Raw genomic sequence first — 24,486 nt, 5'->3', positions numbered from 1 at the left:
TATCTTGTTCCATTGATCTATGTTTCTGTTTTTGTGCCAGTACCATATTGTCTTGATTACTGTAGCTTTGTAGTATAGTCTGAAGTCAGGGAGTCTGATTCCTCCAGCTCCATTTTTTTGCCTCAAGACTGCTTTGGCTATTCGGCGTCTTTTGTGTCTCCATACAAATTTTAAGATGATTTGTTCTAGCTCCGTAAAAAATGCCATTGGTAATTTGATAGGGATTGCATTGAATCTGTAGATTGCTTTGGGTAGTATACTCATTTTCACAATGTTGATTCTTCCAATCCAAGAACATGGTATATCTCTCCATCTGTTAGTATCATCTTTAATTTCTTTCTTCAGTGTCTTGTAGTTTTCTGCATACAGGTCTTTTGTCTCCCTAGGTAGGTTTATTCCTAGGTATTTTATTCTTTTTGTTGCAATGGTAAATGGGAGTGTTTCCATAATTTCTCTTTCAGATTTTTCATCATTAGTGTATAGGAATGCAAGAGATTTCTGTGCATTAATTTTGTATCCTGCAACTTTACCATATTCATTAATTAGCTCTAGCAGTTTTCTGGTGGCAGTTTTAGGATTCTCTATGTATAGTATCATGTCATCCGCAAACAGTGACAGTTTTACTTCCTCTTTTCCAATTTGTATTCCTTTTATTTCTTTTTCTTCTCTGATTGCCGTGGCTAGGACTTCCAGAACTATGTTGAATAATAATGGTGAGAGTGGACATCCTTGTCTCGTTCCTGATCTTAGAGGAAATGCTTTCAGTTTTTCACCATTGAGAATGATGTTTGCTGTGGGTTTGTCATATATGGCCTTTATTATGTTGAGGTAGATTCCCTCTATGCCCACTTTCTGGAGAGTTTTTATCAGAAATGGGTGTTGAATTTTGTCAAAAGCTTTTTCTGCATCTATTGAGATGATCATATGGTTTTTATTCTTCAATTTGTTAATATGGTGTATCACATTGATTGATTTGCGTATATTGAAGAATCCTTGCATCCCTGGGATAAATCCCACTTGATCGTGGTGTATGATCCTTTTAATGTGTTGTTGGATTCTGTTTGCTAGTATTTTGTTGAGGATTTTTGCATCTATATTCATCAGTGATATTGGTCTGTAATTTTCTTTTTTACCACAAAGGTTTTTAATTTTGATGGCATCAAAATTGTCTATTTTTTATTTTACTGCCTGTGTTCTTTGGTGTTATATCTAAGAAACCATTGCCTAATCCATGGTTTTGAAGATTTATACCTGTTTTCTTCTAAGAGTTTAATAATTATAGTTCTTACATTTAAGTCTTTGATCCATTTAAGTTAATTTTTTATAGAAAATGTAAGGTAAAGGTCCAACTTCTTTCTTTTCCATGTGGATATTCAGTTGTTCCAGCAGTATCTGTTGGAAATACTATTCTTTTCCCCACTGAATTATGTTGGCACCCTTGTTAAAATGAATTGACCCTTAAAGTAAGAGTTTATATCTGGCCTCCATTCTATTCTACTGATCTATATATCTATCTTTATGCAAGTAGCACACTGTCTTGATTAATGCAATTTGTAGTAAGTTATGAAATCAGGAAGTGTGATTCCCCAACTTTGTTCTTTGTCTGGATTGTTTGGTTTTTCTAGGTCCATTCAATTTCCGTATTAATTTTAGAATCAGTTTGTCAAGTTCTGCCAAAAAAAAAATACAGCTAACTTAGAGATTGATTTGAAACTTCAGATGAGTTTGGATAGTGTTGCCATTTTAACAGTACTTAAAAGCCTTGAATCAGTAAGTCTCTCTGCCGAGGGGCTCTGTGTGCATGTTGGGGAATGCCTTCAACACTCCATCAGTTTACATCTCTGCCTTAGCCTTTACTTCCTTCTTGCGCAGAGTCTCAAAGTCACCCAGATGCGAGGGATTAAGGATGTCTCAGGTGTTTCCTGGGTATCAAGTGCACAGCCTTGCACATGCATGTGGTTTTCTTTTAGATTCCTAGAATGAATAAGTAAAAGCTTTTCAAACCCCCCACCTCCATGGACTTCTCCTTCTCCAGCTTTTCTGTTTAAGGATTTTGATTAGCCTCTTGTTTGCCACACTGTTATCTCTGCCTCAAGTATCTGCAATTTTAAACAATTGCTGCTCATCATTTTTGGAAAATTCCCCAGGGGAACCAGCTATTCCCACTGAGGAGGCTCGGAGTCAGGTCAAATAAAGACAAGTCCTGTGGTTGAGTGTCTCCAGGGAGCTGCCATAAAGCTAAATAATGATATTTTGTGTGAATAGGGCTTTTGGGGAAGTTCAAATCCATTCTTCCCTCTCCAGTAGATGCTAGCCTGCTGGTTTTCGTGGCTACTGTGATTTTGAGGCTTTTGGACTTCAAGGCTACTGTAGAGCTGGGGAGAGGGGGATGGGAATAGGCAAGTTAAAATGCAACAAAACTTACTGTTCTTATCAAGATTCTGTCATTTTTGTTGAACACATCTCAGATTGCTTCAGGCATCTGGCTAATTTCGAGAGTTCTGAAATAGTTGATTTTGAGAATTTTTGTCAGTATTCTCCTTGCTTTTATGAAAGAGTGGACTTTTGGATGTCCTTACTGCCATCTGGAAGTGCTTTTCTCCATGGCTACTTTTTCTAGTTTTGTTTTTTATCTTTCTATTAAAATTTCAATGATTGCTTAAGCTGGTATAAAACTATCTCTTTGCAGCAACTCCTCTCTTCAACTGTAATTTGCCACTTTTAATCTGCAAATCAAAAAACCAAGCATGTTAGAATTATAGTTAACGCATGCAAAAATTTACCATGATGTCAGGGTGTGTTCTAGATCAGGGGGCTAGAAAATTACATCGTACAGGCCAAACCCCCAGCCCACCACTTGTTTTTTTATAATGGCTTGCAATGGCAAAGCAGTTGAATTTGCGGTGATAGTATATCTGTGCTAAATGAATGAAATATACATTGACAGTATCAGATTAGGCACTTACGCAGTATTCCTAATTCAAAAGCACTTGTTACAACAGTTAGAAAAATTTAAAAGACTATTTCATCATAACAGAATTTGCAAAAAAGTTTGTTTATAAGTGGCTCATTTGGTAGCCAAGCAAGGGAAGTCATTTTCTGATGGTGAGCCCATTATATTGTATTTGATTGCAGCAGTCAACAAATGTGTCCAGAGAAAATGAAATTGTTTACTACCATTAATCTTTCAGCAAAAATGGTTGCTTGAATAGTTGACATTAGAAGCCATATCAGTAGTCATTTAAAAAATAAGGCAAATGATTTTGAGTGGCTTCCCTTAGCTCATTATGAGTCGATAAATGTTACTGATACTGTTTAATTGTTGTTTATTAAAGAAGCCAATGCTGAATTTGAAGTAACTGAAAAATTAGCCTCTGTGAATGGTCTGCATGGCACAATTACCACGTGAAAATATATTCAGGAAAGGTGAGACAACAGTAATTCATTACAATATGAAGTAGACTCTACTAAGATGTATTACAACTGATAGTGGTAAAAATATATGTGGAGCAGAAATTCATAGGCAAATTTACAAAACTTGTGAAATGCAAGGTGTGTACCGACTATGTATATTCATTATATGTATGAATATAATGTATGTGTTTTTCATCAGCTGGTATCTTGTGGAAAATATTTTAATTTATCCTGAGTTATTGGGCCAATAGCATCAGCAGTGAATTTCATTTGCTCTTATGGACTTCACCATTGTTATTTCTGTGAATTTTTTCAGAAATAGAAGCTGAATATCCTGACTTGCCCTATGGCAAAGCCATCTAAGACCTTAGCAGTGGTAAAGATTTATTGTCATTTTTTGAACTCTGGGTCAGGACTGAAATTTTTCTGAATGAGATCTGCCCTTGATCACTTACTGAACACTAAATGGCTTCAAAACTTGGCATTCACTGAAGGTTTGACTGTTTTCCTTAAAGAAATCAACATAAAATTAAAAGACAAAACAGCTTATATATGAAACTCATTTTATGATAAAGTCACTAAAATGACAATTATTGTTCTTTGAATCACAACTAATGTCATGCTCTTTTATACATTTCCCATGATGTCAGAAGTTAAAACAAAAGGTGTGATCACTATTTCCATACATATTTCCAGTGGATGTATTTTCTGATCTCAGTTCCAGTAGTGTCTGTTTGTTTGTTTGTTTGGACTCTGATGCAAGTGCAAGGGAAATTTCTGTATTTTAAGTTCATTTAGCTGTTCAGTTGAGGAGTTTCCACCTATCCTTCCATTGCAAGTGGTTAATCTGCCGTATAATGACATGCTAAAGGCAGATATCGAGAGAAGGGTCTAATAATGTCTTCTAAGCGATGAATATCCTCGACTAGAATCATACGTTCATGGAGCACTATCAGTATTTGGCAGTACCTACCTATCTGTGTGAAAAAACATTTCCAAAGATGATAAATCTTTGAATTAAATCTCATTAACATTAACATGTGAACATTTGCAATTGAGTTTGATGACAAGAACACTAACTTTGAATGCCAGTTTAGCAAAATACCTTTGAAATTAGCTCTGTAATACAAAAATATATTTATTATGATGATTATTATATTTTGAACATCATCAATGAGAAATTGTGAAAATTTATTTTCGGTCTTGTTATATATCTACATAATATCAGTTTTGTGTCTTGGCCCGCAAGCTTAACATGTTTACTACCTGGCCCCTCACAGAAAAAAATTTTGATCCTGTTCTAGATAGTTAGGTTGACCAGTATCACATCACATGTCTGGAAATAGTAGGCAGAGGTTAAGTTCGCAAAGGCATTAATTCTCATCCCAAACTCTTACTAAAATTTTGAGTTTAGAGTAAAAGGGTGTTGAACAGCTTGGAAAAATAGAGGTGAATAAAGAGTGCCATGAAGTGCAATGGACTCCTTAATTATATAATCTTAGTTTCCCATTGAAACTAAAAAAATAATATAGACGATAAAAGAATCAAAAAGTTGAATAAAATCAAGACATCTGAAATTTGTTGTGGTTTTGTTAGACTTTTGCCCTAGAATCCTGAGTAAAAGAGAATGGGTTCCTGGCAGATGGTCAAATTGAAGAGGTTGAGAGAAGATGTCACAAAACGTGTAGTTTTTTTACTTTCACAGAGTGATGAGAGCTCATGCATAACTTGGAATCTTTTTCCATGGATATTTTGATAGGAAAGAGAAAGAAATTATAAGAAAGAATTTGCATTCTTGCAAAACAGTCCAGAAATGACCAACCAGGAAGTTAAATATTATTTATATTTGTGTTAAGTATCCGTATAATTCTAAACAGATGCCAGTTTACTCTAGGTTATAAAAGCCAGAGCTTCTTAGCTGAAAACCTTGACAATGCATTATTTTGAGTCATCCATTTGGTCTACAAGGGCAATGGAGCCCTCTTCATGCATGCACTTCTGCCTGCTGGGTGACTAGTGGTGGACCATGGGGTGATCTTGTTTGTGCTGTGAGACATAGCAAGAAAGATGCAAGTCACAACTCACTTATCAGCATACACCATGGTTCCATGGGACAGGAGACATTTAGGTGTGTGTATGTTTCGTGGTGATTTTTAAATTATAGGAAGGTTCCCAGAAAGTTTGTAGAAACTCTCTCTCTCACTCTCTCTCTGTCTCCCTTTCTCCCTCTCTCCCTCCTATAAATGGCTGCACCTAAGTAGACAATTTTGGGAAGGCAATGCATGACTCCCCAAAGTTTCCTTCTGGACCTTAGGCAATAGGGGGAAGTGGTGGGGCATCCAGATGGTGTTTGTTTTTTTTTTAACATCTTTATTGGAGTATAATTGCTTTACAATGGTGTGTTAGTTTCTGCTGTATAACAAAGTGAATCAGCTATACATATACATATATCCCCATATCTCTTCCCTCTTGAATCTCCTTCCCTCCCACCCTCCCTATTCCACCCCTCTAGGTGATCACAAAGCACCAAGCTGATCTCCCTGTGCTATGCGGCTGCTTCCCACTAGCTATCTATTTTACATTTGGTAGTGTATATATGTCCATGCTACTCTCTCACTTCGTCCCAGCTTACCCTTCCCCCTCCCCGTGTCCTCAAGTCCATTCTCTAGTAGGTCTGCGTCTTTATTCCCGTCCCGTCCTGCCCCTATGTTCTTCATGACTTACTTCACTCTGTATGACAGACTCTAGGTCCATCCACCTCAATACAAATGACTCCATTTCGTTTCCTTTTATGGCTCAGTAATATTCCATTGTATATATGTGCCACATCTTCTTTATCCATTCATCTGTTGATGGACACTTCGGTTGCTTCCATGTCCTGGCTATTGTAAATAGAGCTGCAGTGAACATTGTGGTACATGACTCTTTTTGAATTATGGTTTTCTCAGGGTATATGCCCAGTAGTGGGATGGCTGGGTCGTATGGTAGTTCTATTTTTAGTTTTTTAAGGAACCTCCATACTGTTCTCCATAGTGGCTGTATCAATTTACATTCCCACCAACAGTGCAGGAGGGTTCCCTTTTCTCCACACCCTGTCTAGCATTTATTGTTTGTAGATTTTTTGATGATGGCCATTCTGACTGGTGTGAGGTGATATCTCATTCCAGATGGTTTCTTGATGCAACAGACCTCAGCTTCAAGAAATCCAGAAATGAACGTCAGCTATGTAGTCACACATAAGAAAAGTCAAGTACTTGATGTGCTGCAGAAACTTAATCTCAGAGGCGAACAAGGCAGTGTGGGCATCCTCCTCCTTTCCCATTGTTCTCATTCATCTTTAATGTAAAGACCTAAAACACAGGGGCCATCTCGGTAACAGTGCTCGAGACCTTCCTTCCCTCTCACCCTGTGACTCCTGTCTCCCACCTAAAAACCCCAACTCTTACCTTTCACCCCTACAAACAGCCCAACTTTAATCACTTCTTCTTGTTAAAGAACACTAACCACAACCATTTCCCTCCCACCAGAGACCACTAATTCTAACTTTTCACCTTCAATCGAGGCAGGCCACTTTTAAAAAATAGCCATCTTGTAACACATAGCGGGGGAGGAGGGCTCCGTGTCACAACTGATTCCACGTGGCGTCCATCTCCATTCTCTCCGGTGCTGCTTGACAGGTCACGGGTGCTAAGGACAATGCTATAGCACCCAGAATGCCTTTATTCCGTAGGCTTCCCTCCAGAGATGGCTTCCAGATGTGGGGAAGTTTTTAAAGTCTGTGGTCCTCGACACATCATTAGGTCCTTCCAATGTTTCCAAAAATCTGTAATCACCAGCATGCTAATAATTTGTCTCCATTTTGACCTTCAGCCCCTGGGATTTCAGAGAAACTAAGGAATGTGGATAAGAAGACTTCACAAATAACACCCTTTTTCTAGAAAAAAAAAAAATCCATTAGTATCCACGTATCCTGGAATTATGTCCTCTACACAGTTTGTGTACCTTTCAGTTTGATGCCCTTCCCTCTCTTTCTCTTTCTGTCACACACACTCATGCACACCCACACCTGTAACATTTTGATGGATGCTATTTTTTCCACTCCTAATGTCTTTGGTGGGGGGTATTATTATTAGTAATTTTCAAGGCCAAGCCTCTCGCCCCACTGCCTAAGGAAAGCATTTTTGTCACCCTAATCTCTGACCCAGGCTCAATCCCTTAAAACCTTAGAAAGTATATCAATACAATGAAAAATGAACTGGTTTTCAGATATTTCAAATTCCTATCTCCCACTTCCGTTACCTCCCCACAAAAAGTAATAGTCTTTTGCCTGAAATTTGCATTTGTCTCATGTAATGTGTTTTTTAAGATCAAAAGTATCGGAATAACTGACTTAATCGTTCAGCTCCTAGTTCATTGAACAGGGAAGATTGTATCCCAAACTGTCTAAGGGAGGAAAATATTTTTCATTCAGATCAACTTCTGTGTTTACTGTGTCGTTTGATATTTAGAAAGTGTTGGTAAGGGCACCTGAAAATACAACCTCATGGTGAAAAGATTGGCTGAGGAAATCGTTCCCAGAAGAGGTGAGGCTTGCCCTGCGCCCTGGCCTCCCCTGCCCAGGACACAAACTCCAGCCTTTATTAAAGTAGCTGCTGCTCCGGTATTGTCTCATTTGTCCTCACGTTGTAGGAAATCCCAAATGCAATATCCATAAAATATCAATATAAAGGGATTTAAATGAGGGTCCATCTGGGGAATGGGTGAGGAAGAGGAAATTGTCCTTTTTTATCTCTCTCCTCCATCTCCCGTCTGGTAACAATTTTAAGTTCTCAGATGCCTACATGAATGCTTTCACAGAATACGCTCTGCAGAGAATCTGTCAGTTTACACTCATCAGAAATAAAGCAAAACTTAGCAGAGAACCCGTCACGTGTGAGCTCAGATGTGGGTTTATCTAATGGAAACACCCTCCCCTTCTTGCCTTAACCTGGGCCGGGGCCATTCTGACCTCGGGTCTAACTTCTAAGGCAAGAGGGTGGAAAAAATGTCTTTGCGGAGATTTCAAATGGTAAACATGGAAAACAGAGGGCCTGGGCTTGATAGACTCCATCTGGAAAGCAGCATTTAAAGGCAAACAGAGCGCCCTACTCTCAGCTGATTTGGTTTACGCTAGAACACAGTTTACATTCTCCTGTGTAGACTGAAATAAGATTACACTGAATACAGTGATGTCCTGAAGTTTAACACCTCTCTTTTTTAAAATATCATTTTCAGATTTTTAAAAAATCATACCAACGCTCTTTACCACTAAAGTCAATAATTCTTCAATAACTTAGGGAAGATTTTGTATATGCCAGGAATTAGGAGACAGGAACAAGACGGAATTTGGAAGATACAATTTACTGGAAACTTCTTGTCGTAAAACCTCCAGGGCTCCAGCCACCCAACTGTCTTTCCTTCCACTGAACATCAGCCAGAATTACCTATAAACATAGAGGTATGGAAGGTGTTCTGGGCATAGCGTTTCAAGGCTTTATTCTTCCTTCCCCCTTCTTCCTCTCTCTCTAGGAGCTTTTCAGATTATCAGGGAAAAGTATCCCCATTCTGGCCGTCGAGTGACCAGTGTTAGTACTGAAGTCTCTTGTCCGGAACACCAGAGTCTTAAGCCAACCAGCAGAGTCGGTTGCCCTAGCTGCCCCACAATGGGTTTCTCTTTCTTTATTATTAATTTTTATTGGAGTATAGTTGATTTACAATGTTGTGTTAGTTTCTGCTGTACAGCAAAGTGAATCAATTATACATATACATATATCCACTCTTTTTTAGATTCTGTTCCCATATAGGCCATTTACAGAGTATTGAGTAGAGTTCCTGTGCTATACAGTAGGTTCTTTTTTTTTTTTAATATTTATTTATTTATTTATTTTATTATTTTTAGCTGTGTTGGGTCTTCGTTTCTGTGCAAGGGCTTTTCTCTAGTTGCGGCAAGCGGGGGCCACTCTCCATCGCGGTGCGCTGGCCTCTCACTATCGCGGCCTCTCCTGTTGCGGAGCACAGGCTCCAGACGCACAGGCTCGGTAGTTGTGGCTCATGGGCCTAGTTGCTCCGCGGCATGTGGGATCCCCCCAGACCAGGGCTTGAACCCGCGTCCCCTGCATTGGCAGGCAGACCCTCAACCACTGCGCCACCAGGGAAGCCCACAGTAGGTTCTTATTAGTTATCTATGTTATATATAGTAGTGTGTATATGTCAATCCCAATCTCCCAGTTTATCCCTCCCACCCCCCAGGTTTCTTATTCCCCTCCTTCCCTAAGGTTTCCCACATGACTACCAAGAGGGCTTGGAGCTTTGGAGATAACCAGCCTGCTGTCAACGTATGTCACGCCCCGTGAGATCTCGTGGCAGGCTTTCTCACTTTTTACCCGGTAAAGGAGTCTCAGCAGGGAGATCTGGTCCAGCTGGGGGCGGGAGGCGCAGAGCCTGGTGCTCCGTTTGCCCTTCTTGTCAAAAAGGACGTGATCACAGAGCCCTTTCTAACAGGGAAAGTGAGTTGTGCCCATCACCTTCCTGAGCTCCTTCCCCGGTTGCTTGGTCCTGAGGCTTCTCAGCGCTCACAGGAGCCCTTTTCCACTTGCCCATGCCCAGGTTCCTAGGCGAATGGGCTGCAAAAAGTGATCCACGTTTTTACGCCTTAAGTTTCCCTCCAAAGTAAAAATAATGCTTTGGAATGAGTAAGCGGCATCCAGGTGAAACCCAGGAAAATGAAATCATAATGTGACCATGAAGACTCATATTCTGAAGTTTGACTACAGCGTGTGTGTATGTGTATAGAGGTGTGTGTGTATGTGTGTAAGTCTGAGAGAGAGGTGGGGGGAAGCAGAGATTATACAGCGTGCCCTCACATTCCTAAGTTTTACGTGATTTCCTCTTTCCCAGAACACGAAAGGTGGTAGTCAGAATTGACGATAAATGACTATTTCCAGGTTAAGTGTGAAATAGTCGTAGCCTTGTCACTACCTGTGCCAAAGTCCCTGGGGAGAAGGCCGCTGTAGCCTGCAAGATACAGAACCCTCAGCAGCACCAAAGGCATCCTGGGACTGAGAATTTTCCCTCCGTTTTTGGTGGGAACTTGATGGCTGCTTTCAAGAGGCAGTGGCAAGAGATTTTTCCAAAGACTGAACCAAGAAGGGCCCTGAAACTCCTGGAAACAGGCACACATCCCTCCTCTCCTCCCCAGCACTCAGCCAAGGGACTTGTCCTTCTCCCTGTGCTAAGACTTGCTGAAACATATTGTTTTTATTCAACTCAAGTCTTGAGCAAAAAATATATTGTTCTGCATCCAGGCCAGAAAACTCTCTCCTAAGAATTTACAGGCCACCTGTGGAGTTTTAAAGAGGTTTCAGATGGAATGGTCACGTGCCAGGATTTCCTAGCACATCCAAAAATGAGACCTGCAAAGACAAAAAAAAGGAACTGTAAGTGCTTTTTGAGCTTTCTAATAGATATTGTGAAAGGGAGGATCTCATCCATTGGTGGATCATTTTCAAGAATAATCTGAGTCAAGTCTGTTTGTTGGAGGAAATAAGGAAGCAGACTTACACTCTAGGAAATCATGCTTCCTGACCTGGCACTGAAACCTACCCCCCACCTTCTTTTTTTTTTTAATTTGTTTTATTTATTTTTGGCTGTGTTGAGTCTTCGTTTCTGTGCAAGGGCTTTCTCCAGTTGCGGCGAGCGGGAGCCACTCTTCATCGCGGTGCGCGGGCTTCTCACTGCCGCAGCCTCTCCCATTGCAGAGCACAGGCTCCAGACGCTCAGGCTCAGTAGTTGTGGCTCATGGGCTCTAGGTGCGTGGGCTTCAGTAGTTGTGGCACATGGCCTCAGTAGTTGTGGCTCGCGGGCTTAGTTGCTCCGTGGCATGTGGGATCTTCCCAGGGCTCGAACCCGTGTCCCCTGCATTGGCAGGCAGATTCCTAACCACTGCGCCACCAGGGAACCCCCCCCCCACCTTCTTAATGGAGGTGTCCTGCATGGCTGGATCTCTGTCTCATCGGGTGCCACCATTGGAAACAAAAGGCACACGGTGCTTCATTTATATTTTCCTTTAACTGATAGGATTCATACAAGATAAGTTGCTATGGGCACAGGAGGAATAGAAGTTCTCTTCAGAATGGTTCCAGAAAACAGAGAGGAAAGGAGCCTGCCTTCCTTAGCTGGGCTATGTCCAAGCTTGTGCTCACAAGACATTTGCTTCATGAATGTCAAAGCAGACTGAAGAAGGCAGTTGTCAGCAAAGAGAGCTGGCGGCTTCCTTCACATATGGCTCTGCACATCCACAGGTCCTCACTCAGCACACTCAGCCTCTCGGCTTCCAAAGGTGGAAGGCAAGACCTGACTGAGGACATTTCAGGGTCCGTTACCACCTCGGTTCTCCCAGGGAAGGTACCACACTTTGCTCGGACAGTAAGAAGCGTATCTTGTGACCAGTGAACCAACCCCACCATCACCCCAACCATGTCCTGCCGTGGGCACTCTCTGATAACTCCCACCTTATTTCTCCCAGGCTGTCTTATACAGAAAGACCCCCTCACCCAAGAGGCTTCTCCCTGTGGTCAAGATGTGGCTTTTCTTCTTTGCCCTGAATGACCTGGATGGTGCCCTGTGGCTACCTTTCCCTCCAATAGAGTCAGCCTTTATGATACAATCCTTGTTTCCAAGTTCTAAGACTGCTAGTACTGCACATTCTCATAGATGATTTATTAGTCTCTCTAGGGAAGTATATTTCTGAAAGGATCATGTCATTTGCAAGGCATATGGCAAAAGGGAGCTTTAGTTAAGGGATGGTGAACTGAATCGCATCAGGTTTTGCTTTAGCAAGGACACTGGATAGATGCCTTTATGATGAAGTGGGTCTCCTCCAGCCTTTTCTTTAATGCAGGTCTCCAGCAGGTGTTTCCTCTAAGGCGTATCTGTTTTCCATAACATCAGAATGAAGAAAGATGTTTTCTGTGACATCTTGGCTACATAGATCATGCTTTTTGTTATGATAGAAAAGTGTACAGTGATTTATTTGCTGCTCTGAGTCAAGTTAAATGTGCTTGGGAGAAGATCATCTTCCATCTGCCAAAAGGGCCTTTCATTTCCAGACCAAGGACTCTTTATTCATTATGCGGGGTGGACGCGGGGAAAGGAAGCATTAGAAGAAGTGGCAAAAAAGCTGAAGAAAGTGACCAGAAGAAAAGTAGGGGCAGTTATTGTAGACGTGGGTGCCGAGGGCAGAGAGCAGGAAGACACCTCCTGAAGGTAGCTTGGGTATATTATATCAACACCTGAGGGACGGTGTCTAGGAAACTACACATGGAGAGAAACAAGCTGCTATGAATGAGTAATACAGCAATTCTCCAAATCCTGATAAAAATCAAAACCAGACTAGGGTCTTGGTGTGCTCCCCTTAACAAGCTTGGCATAAAGCCATCACCGTGGTCCTGTCTAGCCGTCACCATTAAGAGAGCCTGTGTGGCTTTTAGGATGCTGAGTTGGGACTCATGACTTATGGATATTTAAACCACCAAAAGCTGTTAATTGGAATTAACAAGATAACTCATTTTGGTCAAGCTGACCTTGAGGCTTAACTTTACAACATCTTCTGCCTAGGTAGATGACTAGAATCCACTAACTTTGTAGGTAGGTCTCAAATGGAGAGGAAAATAAAGGATTGCACCTAGTCCTTGGCTGATCTCATTAGCAATTAGCCTCTCTACTTCTCTAAACCCTTCTCCAGTGCCTCAAGTCCCCCACCCCAGCTTCTCTGTCTGGGTCCTCTCTCTATCCCATTAGTTTAGGTCTGATGTCGATCTAAGTTTAAGTTCCTTTGTCTGAAAAAATATGACTTCAGATAGTAGTATAGAAACTAACCTGGTTAAAGAGAGCAAAATACTTACATTGGAGCTGAGTCTTTGAACCAGGTGTTGAATAACAAGCTGTATTAATTCACAGGGAAAACCCCTAACCCTTCAGCACAAAGAACAATAGGTCATATTAGTCCCAGGATGTATAGTAAAATCTCACAGGAGAATGCTGTCATAAGCTACTGGTTACCGGGACTGAACCTATAGTGTGACATAGTACAGTACATCGGAAAAGGCATTTCAAGGCATAGTAACAGATGTTTTTAAGTAGTAAGTACCTAAGTAAATAGTAAAAGTTTTTGTGATCCAAGAAGTGTGTGAAAAACACTGGATTATACAAATTTTAAAGGATATCTCTTTTGCAAGACTTTTCAGAACCTTTCATATGCTAAGCTGTGGGGTGAATTTCAAAGAGGGGATACTTTTCTAAAAATTTATTTGCTTACAGAAATCATTTCCTCGGGACTTCTCCAGCTGCTAATATTATGGAACGTGCATTTTGGAAAAGGTATTTGTATTAGGATAGGGCAGACTAATGCTGTGGGAGCAACCGTGAAATCTCAGTGGCTTAGCGCAACAACGGTGTCTTTCGTGTTCATGTTACATGCCCAGTGCAGGTCAAGGAGGCAGGGACTCGGCTCCACATAGTCACTCATGTACTCAGGCTGGTCATTTCTGCAGCAGGTTAGGAGGGAGCCTGAAGAATCACATGAGGGCTTCTCCCTACATCAGCCATCACTTCTCACATGTCATTGGCCAGAATGAATCATGTGGCCCCACCTAACCCGCCCATCTGCTAAGGCAGGAAAGGAAAATTGGACATTGTGAGCACCAGTAATCTCAACCTCAGCATTATATTCAAGTGTCAGCTTTACAGTCTGTTAGCTCTTTGACTTTTATCCTTAAACTAAGGGGTGTTCTTTAAAGTCTCTGAAAGAGACAGAAATGCTCAGCAGATATTTCAGATGCTTCCCACGTTCCTCAGCCCTGTAAAGTCAGCAGGAGCCATGTGACTCATTCTGGCCAATGAAATGTGAGCGATGTGACTGGTTCTGGCCAATGAAATGTGAGCCATGTGTGACTTATTCTGGCCAATGAAATGGGAGCCATGTGACTCGTTCTGGCCAGTGAAATGTGAGGTGCAATGACTTGTCGATTTGGGCCAAGGCAGTTAAATGCCTGGGCTCATCTCTCTCTCTTCTCTTGCCTTAATGACCAAGGAGGATGCATGTTCCAGGGGGTGTACCCTTAAGATGGTAGAGCCTCTGTCCCCCTAAGACTCTGAATGGCTGTGTAGAGCAGAGACACCTGTTCACCTCAGTAAAATACATAGTGTGGGTGAGAAATAACCTGTGTTGGGTTAAGCTCTTGGGATTTGAGGTTGTTTCTGCAGTCAATGCCTGGATTCTCTCGACTTGAACAGGTCCTTTCTAACCCAAACCTCTCTGTGATTCTTGAAGGATTTCCTTTCTCCTCTCACAAGCACATATATATTCCTTGGGATGGGAGTGGGATTTTTCAAAAGCTCCTCCAACGCTTTTGGTCATTGAATACATGACATGACAAGCATTGTGCCTGATGGCAATGTAGGGTGATCACATGGAAGGCTTTGCCGAGACTTATACCAAGGTTTGAGCAAATTTTAGTCAAATGAAGGCCGGTGATGGAAGCTGTAAAGGATGCAAAATGTATTTAATAAGTAAGGATGTTTCAAAAGAGACCCATAAGAAAAGGTATGGAAAGGAGACAAGAGGAAAACAGGTTCAGGAGAGAGGTATACCACTCATGATTCAATCTCACGGCCTTTTAAATTCTGCATTCAGGTGCGCAAAACACCTCTCGTGATTTCTCCCAAGCAGCAGTAGCATCAGAACGGTAGCAAAATTAAGAGCAGAAGTGACCACCCTCAAGGCAGTTAATCTAAGTTAAAAAGAGACACTGGTGTGTCTGTTAAACATACACACATGTGTACACACACATACACATACACACAATTCTTGATGGCTTTTGCCCAAAGTGCTTAGTATGTCTTCAGCTGTGAAGACATTCAGCCCTTGGTGTCCTTCAGACATGCATCTTTATTCGGGGGTCTCATAGACCCGAGGTCATTTTCCTTATGTTATTCTTCACTTTGGGCTTGAGGCTCCAATGAGTTTGACGTCGTGCTTTGTTACACCAGGGCCCCAAGTGTTCCCAGGCTAACTCACCATTCTCCGTATCTAGGGCTTTGCTATACGAAATGGAGCGAGAGTCTGACCGCCTTGATAGCAGTGGCATGTTTCATTGGTGCAAAGCCACCCCTTTGGACAAAATGATTCTGGTAGGTGATCTTGTACCAAATCTCAGGTAAAATAAAGCTCCTTTTAGGGTAGATGATGTCCTTCCACTAGTCATAAGCACCTGCCCTTTCTCTTTGTAAACTGTGAATTTTGAAGGAAAAACATACCTCATGAGCCATGTGAATGTACGCAGAATAACAGATGTGGCATTTGACAAGGACCATGTGGGTAATATGATGCCGGGATTTAAAATAATTAGATCAGATTCTTCAACTACTTTTCCCCTCCTTTAATAGTTTAGCTGAGTCAGTTATTCAGAATAATGTTCTCCTGCAACTTTGCTGTTTTGCTAGTAAATCTAATTGATTTAAACGCACCAGGGGAACAGACTATTTACAAGAACTCTGTGGTCTTTCTTTTTTTTAATTAAATAAAAATTCCCTTAATTAGTTTTTAAAGTTTGGACTTTCTATAGTATTTTTTCTTAAAGGTGGCTATACTTAAACACATTAGCAAAGGATGTGTCTCCAAAATGCTCAGTCCTCCCACCCCACACAGCATGAGGGAATCCTTATAGGTGTTAGAATTCTGTCCTTGCCTCTGTCCTCTTAAGGAGACAAACTAATTCAGCTCACTGAAATGCCAGCAACCAAGATGCAAAAGCCTTGCATATTATCCCAGGCTCTGATACCTGCATTCTGGATTCCCATCTATTCTCATTTTCCAGAGTTGGAAACTCAAGGATAATCTCAGTGGTTTTCCTTGCAAGCAGTAGCTGGTAAATTTAAGTAATAAAAGATGGGTTTTTTAATTAAAAATAAACTAATAAAAGATGTTTGCATGTTGTAAGAACCCTATATAATTTGTTCAACTGTGACTAATTGATAATTTTATATTTTTCTTGCTTTCCAAAAGTAGTTTAGTTCACTTTTTTCTGTTAAACACACACACACAGTTTTGTAACTCAGTGCCAATGTCCTGACAGAATATGTTCCAATTTTTGTAAAAAGCATGATCAATCATTTGATCAGAAGTACAAAATTGTCAGAGCTGTCATATCAACTGGAAAACTGTTAGGGCTGCTGAAACTCCCCATTTTAGCAAGTATGTCTTATTCTAAATGAAACAAAATAAACATCCGTTGATCAGGAAGGCAAACATGTTGCCAGTGGGAGGGAAATCTTTAGAAAGGTTGGGAGGGGGTTGCAGATGGAAGCATCCAAGAGACCAAGAGATGGCAATAGCAGACATTTTCTTATACCCTATTTACTGAGCCCGCAGACAGGTTGCTGTGATAGAGCAACTCTATGTGGAATATAGTTCAGAACACCAGCTGAGTCTTCTGATAAATTTAGAAGGGCTTCTAGTTTAAGAAATCCTAAGAGTTTTGAAACTGTGACTGTAGAGGAGAAATGTCCCGATTACAAAATTTGGGCCAACTTTGAACTTGGTTTGGTTTGCAGAAAAGTCAAATGGAAGTTGTCGATTTGTTACTTGGAGCACATAGTGCATCCTCCCCTTCCCCCCAAAAGCCACCATCTTTCTCAATTGGGAGACAGTTTTGTGCTGCAGTTCCTTGGAGAAATTGCCTCTCTAGCTGTGCCCATTAATTGCACTCTGCCATGTATCTCGTTCCTAATTGTTTAGGTCTACTTAGAAGAGCAATGTCTGGACTTCAGGCCTGTTACATTAAATACTGTTGGAGGCTTCATTATTCAAATTAAAACTAACCGAATTAGCCAGAGACAATTATTCAATAGATTTGGTTAAGATTCATATCACTCTCTAGAAAGGCTCTCCAGACAAGTAGCTTCGTTCCCCCCACCCCCACCCCCGCACAGGGCCATTCCCTTTGGAATTTCCCAGTCTATTCTAATTGGACAAACTATGCTATTTCCCAGTCTATGCTAATTGGACGAACTCTAATTGTTGAGATGTCAGGTGTGACTTATTTATCCTGTTAGATTTCAACAGCCCCTGTTTCGTAGAAGCTTGTCCTTTAACCCAGCAAAAAACTGGCATAAGGATGAATGATAAATCTCTTTGAAATATCCTGAATCTTCGTGTGTTTGGGAAGGTAGAACACACTCAAACAGGAAGTGCTTGTAAATATATTTAACAAGTTCTCTACCAGCTTCCAAGAGTCCTCCTCTGAAAATCTAGGGATTCAGTGAGATTCAGATTTGATTAAATAGTTATTGAACAACAGTTAAGGAGCCGAGCGCTGAACTTTCAATATATTATTTAATTTCCACAACAGAATTAACTTTTATTTATTTTTAAACCATTTAAACAAAGAAATTAGGGGTCAGTGAGGTTAACTAGTTTGTTTATGGTCATACACTCATGACTACCAGAGTACAAAATCAGTGCTTATTCTACCTATCCCAGCACCGGGAGAGTAAGACATCGACTCATTCCCTGAAATCAATCACAGAGACTTAAAATAAGTTTCCTACAGGAATATCATTCCTTTCTCTAAAAGTTACACTTATTGTTTTTAAAAGTCTCTATGAATGTGGGGAAACCTAATCTAAATATCTGTCACGTATATTATTTTGTCTTCAACTTAAAAATATAGGGGAGATGTTAAAAATTGGCCATGCTGATAAGAGTATGAGGCATATTGAAATGTCTGGGATCAAATGGAACTTTTGTAACCTTCACCTTTATTTTGTGCACTTTCCATGATAAATTTCCTCAACTCTGGAATCTATTGAATCTGGGCAGTATAGTAGGTGGGGCCATATGAAATTTCCAATATTCAACCATTTTTGACCCAGAAAAAAGGCAGTTTCATATGGTTCAAGCTAATATGTATATTTTCATATGTATGAAAATCCACTGAAAACTGCAGCATGTTGTACAACTTGGGGTTTTTCAGGGCTCACTAGAAGACAAGTTTAGCAATGGGATTTGGAATGTTTTAGTTTTTCAGTGAGTCGTACTATAGCACATACGAGGCTAAAAACATGTAATGAAAATTAGAGCTGTTTTCCCCATTTGGTTCAATGATTTCACGATTTCAATGATGCCAATCTGAGTGTGCACTGAGGCACTCCAGGCTAATAGAGAACTGGAATAAGCGAAATAAGAAGGAACTCCCGGAAAAGATACATAGCTTAATTGTCCCATAGTGGATAAGTTCCATGTTTTTTATGAGGAATTTGCAAAATCCGATCATCCTTATGAAAGTGCTAGTGTGAATGTAAAGACCTAGAAGAGTTGGGATGTGGGGAAGGAGCCCTCTTTAAGGGACTCTCATCTTGTTTCTAAAAATGACCAGACTGTGGCCTGCTTATGCTTAGAAACGAACTGAGAAGTCAAAACATGAGTTTCGGAACCACATTGTGGCATGTGTCTTTGGAGATGCCCACTCAACACTGATGGGGCTTCGGAATTTTGTAATGCCATTGAGAGCTAGCAACTATACCCGTCAGGAGCTGAAGGACATTGTGTTCGTTGGGTCTCTGGATTACCTGCAGAGAGAATGGCGATTTCTCCAGAATTTTCCCCAGATATACATTCTGCCTGTAAGTGTCACAGTAAGGGATAGTGAATATTTATAATGATAATAATACTAACAGTACTAGGATTAATAATGATAATAATAATAAATCAGTAATAGCTTGCAGTTATACAGTGCTTACTGGTACCAGAAACTGTTCTAAGCATTTTGCACGTATTAACTCATTTAACCCTCCAAATAACCCCATGGTATAAATTTTAAAGATGCTGAACTTTAGGCACAGAGAGAGTAAGCAACCCGTCCAAGTTTACACAGCAGGTAAGTAGCAGGACTAGGGTTTAAATCCAGACATATTTCATGTTTTATGTCACTAACCATGTTTATGGTCTTTATGTAATAGAGTTTCTTTGTATTTCTAAGTCCGATTCTGACCTAATGGCTAAGCCTAAGCTGATACCAGCCAGCCTTTGTGCTCTAACTTTCTCATCTTTTCTGGAGACTCGCCTTTTATGGAACACATAATGCCACATGGTCCTTGACAGATGTATGAAAAGGAGGAATTCTGAGAAATGGATCCATTATGCATATGTGGCATTGTGGTTGTAATTGTATTTGCTCTGAACCTTCATAGGGCTGTATCTCATTATATGCCACCATTTCCCTGGATTAATATATATATGCAGTGTGAAATGCACCAAAACTTTTGATTTTTCAAGAAATAATGCTAGCAACAGATTAGGAATATTCTTCAGAAACGGTTGTCTCAAGAAGCAAATTGTATTTGTTTTTTTTAAATGTCACCATAAATGTCCCTGCACCACCACTTACTGTAGTCCATAGAAAAGGAGGAAAGAAAATGAGCAGGAGTCTCCAGATCCAGCTAGCGTTAGAAATTGCCAGTGTTAGCATCTCAGCCACCTAATGGTGGGATCAGATCTATCCCTATTTCTCCACCAAAGGAAAGAAGCAACTGCCACTTTGCTAATTAATCCAGGGTACAAATGCAGTCACCTGCAAGCAAAACTGTGAGGACGCAGAATTGGCTTTTAGATCTGGACCTTCTGTGATTTTTTTCCCTCACCGCTGCTACCCTTACTCTGATTCTTTTCTTCCACTAGAGTCATCTAAGTGGGTTTAGGCTCCCCTCTCTCCACTCCACTTTGTCTCATCCAGACTTGCTCTCAGAAAGGATCTGCAAAATTTAGTCACGCTCAGATATTCATGAACGATAAGGATAAAAGTGTCAGATATCAGGTAACTAAGTCTTAAAACCAAGTCAGTGGAGGCTTTGGCTCAAAAACTTGCATCATCCACAAAAAGCCACCACCATCTACCCGGTTTTCTCTCAATAGGGATCTGCACTCTATTCTGGAGACCTCCATGCAGTCAACATAGAGGAATGTTCCATGTGTGCTGTCTTATCCTCGCCATCTAAGTCAGCCAGCAGCCCGACCTTGGTGGACATGGAGCCTATCATGGCCACACTCAACATCGGATCACTTCGGATTAGCTGCTCAGCCCAGACACCCTCAGAGCCACGTAAGAACAATACCCTGATGGGAAGAGGCTAGAGAGAATGGGATCAGGAAGAACTAACTCCTCTCTGAAAAACTTTAATGATGGAGAGGAGGAGAGATTGGGCCAGATGACCTGTAAAATCCCGTCCAGCTCTGAGAATTCTGTACTAGAGTTAGTGGACAGTTCAGTCCTTGGGAATCCTAGTCAAATGAAAAATGATGTCCATCTTCTAAATGGAATGCACATAACACTGTTTTTTTCCCATCTTAAAGACGATCATGGAGTTGTAAGTGCTGTTATTGTTATGAATCAAATATCAGTGAGCATAGCCATTGGTATTTTATTATCATTAACAACAGGTATTATTATTGTTAATTGGTTCTCATTGGATCCGGTAGGTGTTCAAGTTACTATTCTTAGTTTTGTGATTGAGAGGATGAAGAACACTATTCTACCACACTATTTGTGGACTAGACTACAAATAATCTAGTCCAGTCTTTGGTGGGTGAACTTTGGTGGGTGAGCCAGCTACTTCACAGACCCTCACTAAACAACCAAACACCGCTCAGCACCCAGGATTTCAGGGTGTTTTGCAAATAAATAAACAATAATAATAGCAGAGCACTTCCTGAATATCAAAGTGCATTGGAAACCCCGACTAAGGAAGTGTGAGCCATACCTCTGCTGAGCCCATCTGAAGATGCATAAGAATGCCTCTGCGTTCTCCATGTCAGTCCTTAGCTTAGCAATTAGGGTCACTCAGATGTACACAAGATTTGTGTGCGGCTTGAGTGTGTGTGTGTGTTTGCATCATGCTTGCAACTTTCTAAAATTGGACAGAAAAGTATTCACTGTGTAGGCAGTATCATCAATGTACAAATGAAAATGCCCGCTCAGTAAAAGCAGAGGGTAATCAGCTGACAACACCATAAGCCACCTAGCTAATCATCGGGTGACTTGTCCTTCCTATTATCATTTTTTTAAATCTCACATCCTATACAGGCTAAAAAAATATAAACCTATGATTTTAATTCTGGTTTCTTTTATATCTGGTGATTCTCATCCTTTCACTTATTCATTTATTCATTCAACAAAAGTATATTGCTTTTGTATGTGTCACATACTCTGCTAAACTGACAGGATTGGTAGGAGGAAATACAGGAGAGAGAGGAAAAGGGTTGGGAAGAAGGAAGAGGAAATGAAAGAATGTCACAGTATTTGAGTCTTCATGCAGTATGAGTAGGTGCTCTCCCCAAGGGCAAAAGGGAAACTTTAGGGAAGAACATATTGTGTAGACCTGGCACCTTTCCTTGTGTGGATGTCATCGTACGCATTTGTGTGACAGGAAATAGAGGTCCAGACAGGCTCTCCTGTGCTACCTAACAAAGGTAGCAGCAGTAAAGTCACATTCTGAGCACATAGGAATAGCCAAGGACTGTCCCTCAGAAACCTCACCCATTACTCCGGCATCACAGGAATCTACCTGGAGTTTGCATGTAGAAATTCCCAACCCTCAGGGAAGCCTGTTTGGTTCTCTAAACCATTCTTCCTATCTCATACTAATACTCCTCTTGCAGCATACCAAGCAGGTGGCAATGGGAATGCCCACCTCCAAGAATTATCAGTATAAAGGATTGTGAAATTCTGCCAGGAGGGAGAAAACATCTTCCACGCTGAGCCATTTTCTTTCCCTTCTTCTGAGACAGTGGTTCTCAACCAGGGGCGGTTTTGACCCCAGAGGCTGTCTGGCGATGTCCGGAGACAGCCTTGGTTGTCACCACTTGGGGGGTGCTATTGGCATCTAGTGGGTAGAAGTCAGAGGTGCTGCTAAATATCCTACGGTGCACAGGTGCAAAATGTCGATAGGACCAAAACTGAGAGCTCTCACTCTGACATATCTGCTGAGCCTTTTGTGGGCTCAGCGGGTTTGCCCACATCTTCATGGTCATGACAAGGTTACACGTAAAACCCATCTAGAACCGCCAAGGCTGTTCCATACAGTGGTTCACCAAGGGATGCTGGAGGTGGGGGGACAGCAAGAAGGAGGGCTCTCCAAAGGACCAGGCCTCCTGGACATCCCCGTGGAAAACTTCAGGTTTCTCACTGATGCTCTAATTGCTGCCCTGTCACGTCACAAGAACAGGTTGGCAAACCTAGGTACTAGACTAAATAATCTGTGGCATAATCTAAACATATAACAGTAATTAAGTCTGACAACTTAATATGCTCCTGAAATTCAAACGTACAGTAGTAATCTACAATTAAGCAATCTTTTGTAATAGCACCCTGCCAGCCTGGAAGAATTTCAGGTATAATACTGTGTACTACTAGGTAGCAAAAATATTGACATTAGTAAAATGTACCCAGGCTATGATCTGACACATACTCAAATTAACCGTTGCTCTGCCAGAAAAGATGGAGTTAAGGCAGAAATTCTGTCGCTGTTCTCCGGCCAGTGTCAGAGCAGATATTTATGCATTTACCTCAGCTGATGTGAACCTGTCTCTATCCAGTAAGAACATTTGACTCTGAAAGTCAGGATATTCCAAGCCCGTTATTAGAGGGAACTGGAATCAGAAAATGCAGCTCAAAGGAGAATTTTCCCCTTTGAGGGAAACTGATCTCAATATTTTATTGAAATTGTCAACCAAACCTTATGTATTTTAATATATATAAAGGGCATGGGCATGGGCTTTGAACTTGGTGCCAATTGGGGTGTGAAAACCCATCCATCCTTTACAAACCATGTAGCCTTGGGCAAAGCATGTAGACCCTTAGTCAGTTTCCTCATCTTCAAAGGTGGTCTAACTCGACTTAATTCACAGGTTTGAGGGCACCGTGCTGTCATTCTTACCTCCCAGCTCACAGTAGCCCGAGGGATCTTTTACAAATATTTACTGGATAATGGCAGTTTCCTCCTTTAGACCCTGTAATGGTGACTCATGACAATTACAGGAAAATCATGTAGGGTCTTGCAGGCCAGTAGGGAGCCCGAACTTCCTCCTCCTCCAGTCTGTTTATACTGGCTCTTTCCTGCCTTAAGTTCCTTATCCCATTCCCTCTGTCTGGATGGCTTTTGCTCATCACTCAGGATGACATTCCAATGTCAGAGAAGCCTCTTCAAACCCTATCTGAGGTCACCTCCCCAGGTCACTCACTAGCCCCTGAAAGTTGGGTTTTTTCACAGTACTCATCGCTATCTGAAAACATTTTGTATTTGCAGCATATGGCATGTAACCGGGACAGGGACTGTTCATAGGCCTAGTCTGCAGTCGATACTCTTTAAAGATTTGTAGAAGGAGGATAGCAAGGAAGGAAACGATAATGGAAAGAAGGAAGGAAGGAAAGGTACCTAAAGCAGATAAAGCATCTTGCACGTTTCTGAGAATAAAGTAGAATCTCATTTCCCCCAAGTCTCCCTGCATTATGAAAATCCTAGAAGTTTGTTTAGGAAAAACAGTTGAAGGTATTCAGATCCCATCAGCAGTAAGATTTCCCAGTGAGTTTGGAGATGTGGTCTCTAGCCACCACGCAAACCCTCCTCTTCAATAGATGTGTGGACGAGGTTAGCCCCCGGGGCTTCTGTTTCCTCACCTGAAGCTAAAGGGTTTTGCTAAAGTCCTAAGGCCATTTCTTGTTCTAACTGTAAACTACACGTGTTGGGCTCCTCCTGTGGCGCTTCCGTGTTTACCGTGAATCTACCTGAAAGCATGACTCAGAATTTTAGTGGCAATCAGAAATGCATTCACCTCTACTCTGCGTTAACAAGAAGTGGCTCTTTTACGGAATATTTCTTGGGGAGATGGAAGAGGTGGTAAATACAGTAAGTCCTCTACATACGAACCTTAAAGTTGCGAACTTCCAAAGATGAGAACGTGCATCTGGTTCCAGCAAGGAA

At 41.2% G+C, this 24,486-nt stretch overlaps 1 protein-coding gene across 1 annotated transcript in view; it reads left to right on the top strand.

The window, feature by feature from the left end:
* KCNU1 (potassium calcium-activated channel subfamily U member 1) overlaps window positions 1-24,486 on the top strand; it is a 189,781-nt gene that overhangs the window by 131,994 nt on the left and 33,301 nt on the right. The window contains exons 24-27 of the mRNA XM_082444418.1: window positions 13,771-13,830; window positions 15,546-15,642; window positions 18,910-19,134; window positions 20,423-20,609. Coding sequence (XP_082300544.1) covers window positions 13,771-13,830; window positions 15,546-15,642; window positions 18,910-19,134; window positions 20,423-20,609 — 569 coding nt within the window. The remainder of the gene's footprint in view (window positions 1-13,770; window positions 13,831-15,545; window positions 15,643-18,909; window positions 19,135-20,422; window positions 20,610-24,486) is intronic.

This window comes from Balaenoptera physalus (assembly GCF_965194825.1).
Source record: "Balaenoptera physalus genome assembly, chromosome: 21".
Classification (NCBI taxonomy): Eukaryota; Metazoa; Chordata; class Mammalia; order Artiodactyla; family Balaenopteridae; genus Balaenoptera; species Balaenoptera physalus.
The sequence above is the reverse complement of the archived record's forward strand: the minus strand, read 5'-3'. Positions and strand labels throughout refer to the sequence as shown.